Genomic DNA, 10,302 nt, shown 5'->3' with positions numbered 1-10,302 from the left:
CAGGAATGTCCCCAAACCCATCCCTGTGTCCCTGTCCCATTCCCAGGAATGTCCCCAAACCCATTCCTGTGTCCCATTCCTGGGTCTCATTCCCATTTTTGTGTCCCATGTCCCATTCCCAGGAATGTCCCCAAACCCATCCCTGTGTCCCATTCCCTGTGATTTCTTTTTCCTCAAAAAGAAGGAATTCTCCCCAACATTTAATTCAAACCCAGGCCCAATTTTGGGAGAATTTTCACAGATTTGAGCTGACCCCACCTTGGTTTTCCACCCCATCCCCAATCCCACAGCTGGGATTTTCCACCCAGCCCAAAATCCCCCCCAGAAAGTGAAAACCAAAGGAAAATAAAGCAGGAAAGAGGGATTTGAGTAGAGAAATCCTTGTTTTACTGGTGAGGAGAGGCTGTCCCAGCTTCACATGGCGAAGAGGATGAGGAAGGCCACCATGAGGCAGAAGAGCCCCATGGCCTCGGACAGGGCAAAGCCCAGGATGGCGTAGGAGAAGAGCTGCTGCTTCAGGGAGGGGTTCCTGGGGAGAAAATGGGGAGAAATCAGGGAATTAAACCAGGGAACAGTGCACAAACAGGGAATGAAATCAGGGTGGTGTAGGAGAAGAGCTGCTGCTTCAGGGAGGGGTTCCTGGGGAGAAAATGGGGAGAAATCAGGGAATAATGCACAAACAGGGAATTAAATCAGGGAATAAAATCAGGGAATAGTGCCATAAACAGGGAATGAAATCAGGGAATGAAATCAGGATGGCGTAGGAGAAGAGCTGCTGCTTCAGGGAGGGGTTCCTGGGGAGAAAATGGGGAGAAATCAGGGAATGGAACAGGGAATGAAATCAGGGAATAATGAACAAATAGGGAATGAGACAGGGAATGAAATCAGGGTGGAGTAGGAGAAGAGCTGCTGCTTCAGGGAGGGGTTCCTGGGGGAGAAAATAGGGAGAAATCAGGGAATAGTGCACAAACAGGGAATTAAATCAGGGAATAAAATCAGGGAATAGTGCACAAACAGGAAATGAAATCGGGGAATGAAAACAGGGAATAGTGCCACAGGGCAGGGAATTAAACCAGGGAATAATGCACAAACACAGAATAAAATAAGGGAATGAAATCAGGGAGTAGTGCCACAAACAGGGAATGAAATCAGGGAATAATGACCCAAAGCAGGGAATAAACCCAGGGATTCCTGCCCCAAATCAGGGAATAAAACCAGGGAATAATTCCCCAAACCAGCCCAGAGTCAGGGAATGAAACCAGGGAATGAAACCAGGGAATAGTACCATAAACAGGGACTGAAACCAGGGAACAGTGCCACAAACAGGGAATGAAATCAGGGAATAGTGCCCCAGAACTCCCTGGGAGCAGCCCCTGAACCCCAGAGACCAGTCCCTGTCCCCTCAGAAGCCCCCAGAGTCCCCCTGGGAGCAGCCCCTGTCCCCCCTGACCCCCAGGGCCCCCTCACCTGGCATATCCGATGATCAGGCTCCCGAACACGGTTCCGATCCCCGCCCCTGACCCGGCCACCCCCACGGTGGCGGCGCCGGCCCCGATGAACTTGGCGGCCGTGTCGATGTCCCGGGACAGAGCCGTGCTGTGGAACGGCCTGAGGGGCTGCACGGGGCTGGGGACAGCGAGGGACACCTGTGGGGACAGCAGGGACACTCAGGGGACAGCAGGGACACTCAGGGGACAGGCAGGGACACTCAGGGGACAGCCAGGGGACAGTGAGGGACACCTGTGGGGACAGCAGGGACACTCAGGGGACAGGGCAAGGGACATTCAGGGGACAGGCAGGGACACCCAGGGCTGGGGACAGGGGCAGGTTGGTCCTAATCAAAAGAAGGAGGATGGGGATGAGGATGGAAAATGAAGGATGAAGGATCAGGATGAAGGATGGAGGATAAAGGATGGAGGATCAGGAGTAGGATGAAGGATGAAGATCAGGATGAAGGATCAGGATAAAGGATGAGGAGCAGGATAAAGGATCAGAATCAGGATGAAGGATCAGAATCAGGATGGAGGATGAGGAACAGGATAAAGGATCAGGAGCAGGATGGAGGGTCAGGACCAGGATAAAGGATCATGATGAGGATGAAGAATCAGGATGAGGATAAAGGATGAGGACCAGGATGGAAGATCAGGGGACCAGGATGAGTATGAAGGATCAGAATCAGGATGAAGGATGAGGATCAGGATAAAGGATCAGGACCAGGATAAAGGATCATGATGAGGATGGAGCATCAGGAGCAGGATGAACGATGAGGATCAGGATAAAGGATCAGGACCAGGATGAGTATGAAGGATCAGAATCAGGATGAAGGATCAGAATCAGGATGAAGGATGAGGATCAGGATGAAGGATCAGGATGAGTATGGAGCAGACCAGAATAAACGATGAGGAGCAGGATAAAGGATCAGGACAAGGATGGGGATCAGGAGTAGGATAAAGGATCATTATGAGGATGAAGGATCAGGAGCAGGATGAAGGATCAGGATGAGTATGGAGTAGACCAGAATAAACGATGAGGATCAGGATAAAGGATCAGGATCAGGATGAAGGATCAGGAGCAGGATAAAGGATCATGATGAGGATGAAGGATCAGGAGCAGGATAAAGGATCATGATGAGGATGAAGGATCAGGAGCAGGATAACCCCAAATTCCCCCCCAGCTCACCTGTGCAGTCTGAGCCTCAGGCCTGCTGAACACAGCCACGGACACGGGCCTGGCCAGGGCCCGGGAGCAGCAGCGGAACTGCAGGGACAGGGACAGGACAGCTCAGGGACATCCCCCAGCCCGAACCCCACCCCAAACCCACCCCAACCCCCAAAAATCCACCCCAAAGCCTCTGCAGCACCTAAAAATCCACCCCAAAGCCCTGGGAGCAGAGAGCAGCCCCCCTCAGGAAAAGCCCCATTGAAACCCCCCTAAAATCCCAACAAATCTGGAACACAAAGGGTTATTGATGGTGTTAATGCAGTGTTTCTATTTCAGCCACCTGGATCAAGCAATTCCACACACCCCAGGCTGAGCACAGCCCCAGGAATTCCATCACTCCCACATTTCTTCCTGGAAAAATGAAGATTCCCGAGTGGAAATGCAGGAGTTGCTGCAGGGAGCGCCAGGGCCCTGCAGCTCAGTGCCAGCCACTCACATGGTGTCACCAGAGGTCACCTTGCTCCCTTCCTCCTTAAACCCGGGTTTAAACCACGGCCCAGCTGAGCCTGGCCTGGGCAGGGAATCCCCAAATCCCCAAATTCCCAGCGGGAATGAGGCAGGGAAAGGCACCCACCAGAGCCGGGGAGCCCAGCAGCGCCAGGGGAGCCTGCATCTTGCTGGATCTGCAACAAATTCAGAGGAAAATAAACCCAAATCAGCAGGATTCCCAATGTCACCATGCCCAGGTCACCCCTGCTGGGGTCACACACACATCTGGGCTGTCCCCACCCCTGCTCTGTGTCCCCAAGGCTTTGTCACATTGACCCCGCTGTGTCCCCAAGGTTTTAACCTCACCATGTCCCCAAGGTTTTGTCCCCAAGATTTTGTCCCTAAGATTTAACCTCACCATGTCCCCAAGGCTTTATCCCACTGAATCCATCGTGTCCCCAAGGTTTTGTCCCTAAGATTTAACCTCACCATGTCCTCAAGGTTTTGTCCCACTGAATCTCTCATGTCCCCAAGGCTTTGCTCCCCCGTGTCCCCAAGGTTTTGTCCCTAACATTTAACCTCACCGTGTCTCCGACTGTCCCCATGGCTTTATCCCACTGAATCCATCATGTCCCCAAGATTTTCCTCCCCCATGTCCCCAAAGGTTTAACCTCATTATGTCCCCAAGGTTTTAACCTCAGTGTCCCCAAGATTTTCCTCCCCAGTGTCCCCAGCTGTCCCCAGGTCTCTGCCCCACCATCCCCTCCGTGTCCCCCGCTGTCCCCTCAGCCCTGCCCGTCAATCCCCGCTCGCTCCCTTCCCTCACCAGCCCCATCCCCTCCCTCACGACCCCCTGAGGGCATCGCAGGCCCCAACGCCCGCTTGGCAGCGAAGGGCACGACCCCAGCCCGGTGCCCGGAGCTCTGCCGGGAGCCCGGAGGCTGCGGCGGGGGCAGCGAGCAGCGGGCCCGGCCCGGGCCGGCTCCCACCTGCGCGGGGTCCGCTCGGGCCGGCGGCGGCGGCGGCTCTGTGGGCAGCGTCACCTTGGCCGTGTCCCCGCCGGCGTCCTCCGCTCCCATTGGCTGCCGCCGCGCCCGCGCGCCCGCGTCCGCCCTTCCCATTGGCCGAGCCCTGTGCAAGCCCCGCCTCCCCGCATCCGGTAACGGCGGGAAGAAGGGGGGAGGGCGTGGCGGGAAGGTGGGCGGTGATTGGTGGGTTGAGGGCACGGGGTGGGAGCTGATTGGATGAGGGAGCTGTCAATCTGGCGGTGGGCGGGGAAAGGGGCGGGGTCTGTGGGGGTTCTGAGGGAGGGTCTGAGGGGATGGGAAATGGGGGGGGGAGAAGGGGAGGGAGTGTGGGACCGGGGGGGAATTGTGGGGTCAGGGGAGGATCTGTGGGATCAGGGGAGGATTTGTGGGATCAGGGGAGGATTTGTGGGACATGGGGAGGGTTTGTGAGGTCAGAGAAGGGCTGTGGGACAAGGGGAGGGGTTATGGGGCCGGGGGAGGTTCTGTGGGGCCGGGGGAGGATTTGTGGGACTTGGGGAGGATTTGTGGGATCAGGGGAAGATTTGTGGGACATGGGGAGGGTTTGTGGGGCCAGGGGAGGTCCTGTGGGATTAGAGAAGGATTTATGGGATTAGGAGAGGTTCTGTGGGATCAGGGAAGGTTTTTTGGGATCAGGGAAGGTTTTTTGGGATCAGAGAAGGTTCTGTGGGACCAGGAAAAGATTTGTGGGATCAGAGAAGAATCTGTGGGATCACGGAAGGATTTGTGGGGCCAGAGAGGATTTGTGGGATCAGAGAAGGATTTATGGGATCAGGGAGGAATTTGTGGGATCAGGGAAGATCCTGTGGGATCAGAGAAGGTTCTTGTGGGCCCAGGGAAGGTTTTTTGCGACCAGAGAAGATTTTTTAGGACCAAGGAAGATTTTTTGGGATCAGAGAAGGATTTGTGGGATCAGAGAAGGATTTGTGGGATCCACAAATTCCTGGGAGGATTCCAGGGCCCCTTCACCAGGAGATTTGAGGGAATTTATTTGGGATTTAGGGATGGAATTCCTGTGGAATTCCCAAATCCAGGCTGGATTTGGGGTTTTTAGGATCCCTTGAAGAATTCCCAGCTTTTATTTGGGAATTCTGTGATGTTTAAACCCCCTCCCCACATCCCCCATTAATAATGGAATTAATAACGATTATTAATTGGAATTAAATTGATTATTAATTGGAATTAAATTGATTTATTTCATGAGGAAAACACAAAGAAAAATCCTGCTGCTCCTCCCGAGGCCGAGGGAATTCCATGGAAAATTCTGGAGCTACTGAGTCCTGGCAGGGGAAAAAAATAAAGAACAAAAATGTCTAAAAATTCCTAAAAATTTCCTAAAAAATGGGATTTTATTAATCCAACCACCCCCCATGGAACCTGCATCCAAAGGAAAAAAAATCCTGGAAATTTTTTTGGGGAAAAAGGGATTTTTAAAAGGGTTTTCCTGATTTATTCAGGGAATTATTCACCCCCTTTTTTAAATTTTTTTTTTCTCCCCATTGCCAATTTTTGCCATTTTTTTTCCAGAGATTTTGGGGTTTTTTTGTCTCTGTTTTATACCAGGAATTGCAGATTTTCCATGAAAAAGAAAGAAAAGAGCAGGAATTACTGGAAATTTCCCTTTCCCCAGTTTATTTTTGGTTTTGGGTTTTTGGGGGATTTTTTTTTGTTTTTTGTTTATTTTTTTAATGATGTTTGGTTGGTTTGGGTTTTTTTTGGTTTTTTTGTTTGCTTTTTTTTGTTTTTTTGTTCATTTTGTCTTGTTTTTTTTGTTTTGGTTTTGGTTTAGGTTTTTTAAATTTTATTTTATGCTTTGTTTGGTTGGTTTTTTGTTTGTTTTATTATTTTTGTGGGAGTTTGCCTGAAATAATTTTGGAAAATCAGTGAAATCCCAAAATCCTGAGTAGGATTTAGGTCGAAAAAAATCCCAAATCCCACCCAGATCTTCATCCCTGCCTTTGAGCATCCCAGGGATTTTCTGGGAATGTGATCCCAATAAAAAAAAAACAAAATTTTTGGGGAAAAAAGGGAATTTCGGGATCTCACGTGGCCCTGCAGAGCTCGCCCGAGATCAGCCAGGTCAGGAATTCCTGCTCCAAAAATTCCCTCAGGCCCTCGGAGCCTTCCAGGGCTGCAGAACTGAAAGGGAAAAAAAAAATTGAAAAAAAAATTAATTAAAAAATAAGAAATAAAATTAGCAGTGAAAACAGAGTTAAAGGGGAGAAAATTCCCCCAAATTTCTATTTAAAATGCAACAAATCCCCCCAAATTCTGCACAAATCCCTGAATTCCATTTAAAACAAATAAAATATCCCCAATTTTCATTGAAAAAAACAACAAATCCCCCCAAGGTCTATAAAAAACACCAAAAATATCCCCAAATTCCAGTAAAAAAAACCCAAATCACCCATAAATTCTGTACAAAACACAACAGATCCCCCCAAAAATCCATTTTAAACCCCCCAATCCCATAAAAACCCCAAATCCCATTAAAAACCCCCCAAATCTCATAAAAACCCCAAATCCTGCGCAAATCCCAAACAAATCCCAAACAAATCCCCCCAAAATTCCATTTAAAAAAACCTAAATCCCATTTTAAAAACCCCAAATCCCATAAAAACCCCAAATTCCTTTTAGAAAACCTCAAATCCCCCCAAAATTCCATTTTAAAAACCCCAAACCCCCCAAATCCAAACCCCCAAACCCATAAAAACCCCAAATCCCCCGAAATTCTGCAGAAAACCCAAACAAATCCCCCCCAAAATTCCATTTTAAAAACTCCAAATCCCATAAAACCCCAAATTCCATTTTAAAAATCCCAAACCCCATAAAAACCCCAAATCCCCCCAAATTCCTTTTAAAAAAACCTCAAATCCCCCCAAAATTCCATTTAAAAAACCCCAAATCCCCCCAAAATTCCATTTAAAAACCCCCATAAATCCTATAAAAAACCCCAAATCCCATAAATCCCATAAAAAACCCCATATCCCCCAAAATTCCATTTAAAAACCCCCATAAATCCCATTAAAAAACCCATAAAAACCCCAAATCCCCCCCAAAATTCCATTTAAAAACCCCCAAATCCCCCCAAAAATTCAATTAAAAACCCCCATAAATCCCATAAAACCCCAAATCCCATAAATCCCATAAAAACCCCAAATCCCATAAAAACCCCATAAAAACCCCAAATCCCCCCCTGACCTCTCCTTCTCCTGCAGTTCTGGGGCTCCCCGAGTTCCCAAATCCCGAATTTCTCCCTCTGGGGCCGAGTTCTGGGGCTGAGCCTCCCTCTTGAAGGGCTCCGAGATGTCCCTGCAAGGGAAAAATCCCAAAAATCTAAAAAATCCCAAAATCCAAAAAAATTCCCCCCCAAAAATCCCAAAAATAATAAAAAAAAATCACTCAAAAAATCCCGGAAATCCCCCCCAAAAATCCCCAAAATTCTCAAAAAGGTTTCCAAAAAATCCTCAAAAAAACCCCACCTCAAAATCCCAAAAAAACTCCAAAAAATCCCAAAAGTAAAAATAAATTCCCCCCCCAAAAATCCCAAAATCCTCAAAAAATAAAAAAACACACAAAAAATATATCCCTAAAATAAAAAAAAATCCCCCCTAAAAATTCCCAAAAATAAAGAAAAAATTCCCCCCAAAAAATCCAAAAAATCCTCCCCAAAAAATCCCAAAAATAAAAAAATTTCCCCCAAAAAATCAAAAAAATTTCCCCAAAAATCCCAAAAAAATTCTCCAAAATCCCAAAACCACCCCCCCTAAAAATCTCCCCCAAAAAATCCCGAAAATCCAGAAAAAATCTCCCAAAAAAATCCCAAAAATCCCCAAAAAAATCTCAAAAATCCCAGCAGAGGGAGCCCGAATTCCGCATTTCCAGCAATTTCTGTTCCATCTCCCGGGATTTTGGGGCGTGAGGAAATTCCAAGGATTTGGGGGAAAATGGGGAAAAATAAAAATAAAATTAAAAACATAAATATAAATATAAATACAAATATAAATATGATAAAAACAAAAATAAAACTTCCAAGGATTTGGGGAAAAAAAAATTAAAATCCTGATGTTCTGCTGGGAGAGAACATTCCCAGAACAGTTGGGAATTTGGGAATTGTTTGGGATTTATTTGGGGATTTGGAAATTCGGGAATTTGGGAATCTGGGAATTTTGGAATTCAGGAGTTTGGAAATTCAGGAATTTTGGGGAGTTTGGGAATTTGGGGATTCAGGAATTGGGGAATTTGGGAGTTTGGGGATTTGATAATTTTGAGAAATTTGAGAATTTGGGGGTTCAGGAATCTGGGAGTTTGAGAATTTGAGAATTTGGAAATTCAGGAATTTGGGAATTCAGGTATTTGGGAATATGGGAATATTTGGAAATATGGGAATTCAGGAATTTGGGGATTTGGTGATTTGAGGATTCGGGAATTTGGGAATTCAGGAATTTGGAAATTCGTGAATTTGGGAATTTGGGAAATTGGAAATTCAGGAATTTGGACATTCAAGAATTTGGAAATTCAGGAATTTGGGAGTATGGGAATTCGGGAATTTGGAAATTCAGGAGTTTTGGAATTCAGTGATTTGGGGATTCAGGAATTCAGGAATTCGAAAATTCAGGAGATTGGAAATTCAGGAATTTGGAAATTCAGGAATTTGGAAATTCAGGAATTTTGGGAATGTTGGAAATTCAGAAATTCAGGAATTTGGAATGTTGGGAATTTGGACTCACTGGCTTTTCTTCTCCCTCCTGGCCAGCAGCCACTCCACGAAATTCTTCCTGAGCACGTGGTCCATGGTCCGGCTGTAATCGCTGGCCAGGGTGGCCTCGGAGTAACGGCGATGGAGCGGCCGGGGGACGGCCACCGGGACCCTGGGGACGGGGACATGGGGATGGGGACAGAGGGAATGGGGACAGGGAATGGGGACAGGGACAGGGAATGGGGACAGGGACAGGGAATGGGAACGGGGAATGGGGACAGGGACATGGGAATGGGAATGGGGACAGGGACAGGGAATGGGGACAGGGACATGGGAATGGGGACAGGGACATGGGGATGGGGACATGGGGATGGGGACATGGGGATGGGGACATGGGGATGGGGACAGGGACAGTGAGAAGAATCCCATGGGGATGTGAGTGTGATCCCATTGGGATCTGATCCCATTGGGTTGGGATTCCTGATCCTATTGGGATTTGGTGATTCCTGATCCTGTTGGGATGTGATTTCTGATCTCATTGGGATTTGGTGATTCCTGATCCCATTGGGATCTGATCCCATTGGGATGGGAGTGCTGATCCCATCGGGATTTGGTGATTCCTGATCCCATTGGGATCTGATCCCATTGGGTTGGGAGTGCTGATCCCATTGGGATTTGGTGATTCCTGATCCCATGGGGATGGGAGTGTGATCCCATTGGGATCTGATCCCATGGGGATGGAAGTGCTGATCCCATGGGGATGTGATTGATTGCTGATCCCATTGGGATCTGATCCCATTGGGTTGGGATTCCTGATCCCATTGGGATTTGGTGATTCGGTCACATCTTGAATCCATGGGATCATGGAATCCATCCCCAATCCATGGAATCGACCCCCTGTCCATGGAATCCACCCAGAAGGGGCTGGGAAAGGCTCCCAGATCCCAAAATCCCCAAAATCCCACCCGGGGCCGCTCTCCTCCATGCACAGCAGATCCCAGATCCCAAATCCCAGATCCCAAATCCCAGAGTCTCACCCGGGGCCGCTCTCCTCCATGCTCACCCAACCCCAAACCCCAAACTCCAGATCCCAGATCCCAAACCCCCAAAATTCCCAGAATCTCACCCGGGGCCGCTCTCCTCCATGCTCACCACCCCCAGCCAGGCCAGCAGCAGCGGCAGCGCCCGCAGGGACCTCAGGGACATCTTCAGCTGGAATCTGCTCCTGGAAAACCGGGAAAACACTGGGAAAACACCGGGATAGCACCAGGAAAAAAACGAGATAACACCGGGAAAAACACCGGGATAATGTTTGGATAATTAAAAAAAACCCCAAATCCCCCAAATTCCATTTAAAAAACCCCCAAAATTCCCTGAAATTCTGTACAAAACACAACAAATCCCTAA

At 48.3% G+C, this 10,302-nt stretch overlaps 2 protein-coding genes across 3 annotated transcripts; both read right to left on the bottom strand.

Moving 5' to 3' along the window:
• Nucleotides 1-364: 364 nt before the first annotated feature.
• On the bottom strand, nt 365-4,244 carry ATP5MC1 (ATP synthase membrane subunit c locus 1). 2 transcript variants are annotated; one of them, XM_033078889.1, is made up of 5 exons: nt 4,140-4,244; nt 3,296-3,344; nt 2,680-2,757; nt 1,468-1,646; nt 365-529 (listed from the first exon to the last, which is right to left on the bottom strand). In XM_033078889.1, exons 2-5 carry the CDS (start codon nt 3,332-3,334, stop codon nt 415-417), a joined length of 411 nt encoding a protein of 136 aa, XP_032934780.1. In that variant the 5' UTR covers nt 3,335-3,344; nt 4,140-4,244; the 3' UTR covers nt 365-414. The 2 variants fall into 2 exon arrangements, with proteins under 2 accessions (XP_032934780.1, XP_032934781.1); XM_033078890.1 differs by lacking the exon at nt 365-529 and adding an exon at nt 813-928.
• A 1,867-nt stretch (nt 4,245-6,111) lies between these two features.
• On the bottom strand, nt 6,112-10,101 carry LOC117006248 (gastric inhibitory polypeptide). The gene is made up of 4 exons (XM_042779913.1): nt 10,022-10,101; nt 8,927-9,067; nt 7,463-7,508; nt 6,112-6,328 (listed from the first exon to the last, which is right to left on the bottom strand). Exons 1-4 carry the CDS (start codon nt 10,099-10,101, stop codon nt 6,239-6,241), a joined length of 357 nt encoding a protein of 118 aa, XP_042635847.1. The 3' UTR covers nt 6,112-6,238.
• Nucleotides 10,102-10,302: the final 201 nt, after the last annotated feature.

Source organism: Catharus ustulatus, chromosome 23 (assembly GCF_009819885.2).
Source record: "Catharus ustulatus isolate bCatUst1 chromosome 23, bCatUst1.pri.v2, whole genome shotgun sequence".
Taxonomy (NCBI): domain Eukaryota; kingdom Metazoa; phylum Chordata; class Aves; order Passeriformes; family Turdidae; genus Catharus; species Catharus ustulatus.
The sequence above is the reverse complement of the archived record's forward strand: the minus strand, read 5'-3'. Positions and strand labels throughout refer to the sequence as shown.

What these genes read in the sequence shown, in the direction of transcription:
- LOC117006248 (XM_042779913.1), bottom strand. Translation starts at nt 10,101, where the DNA reads ATGTCCCTGAGGTCCCTGCGGGCGCTGCCGCTGCTGCTGGCCTGGCTG. An exon ending in AGGAGGGAGAAGAAAAGCCA is followed by an intron (nt 7,509 to 8,926) that starts GTGAGTCCAAAT and finishes TTTCCCTTGCAG; the next exon opens with GGACATCTCGGAGCCCTTCA. An exon ending in AGGCTCAGCCCCAGAACTCG is followed by an intron (nt 6,329 to 7,462) that starts GCCCCAGAGGGA and finishes TTCAGTTCTGCA; the next exon opens with GCCCTGGAAGGCTCCGAGGG.
- ATP5MC1 (XM_033078889.1), bottom strand. Translation starts at nt 3,334, where the DNA reads ATGCAGGCTCCCCTGGCGCTGCTGGGCTCCCCGGCTCTG. An exon ending in TGCTGGGCTCCCCGGCTCTG is followed by an intron (nt 2,758 to 3,295) that starts GTGGGTGCCTTT and finishes CTGTCCCTGCAG; the next exon opens with TTCCGCTGCTGCTCCCGGGC. An exon ending in CTGATCATCGGATATGCCAG is followed by an intron (nt 530 to 1,467) that starts GTGAGGGGGCCC and finishes TTTTCTCCCCAG; the next exon opens with GAACCCCTCCCTGAAGCAGC.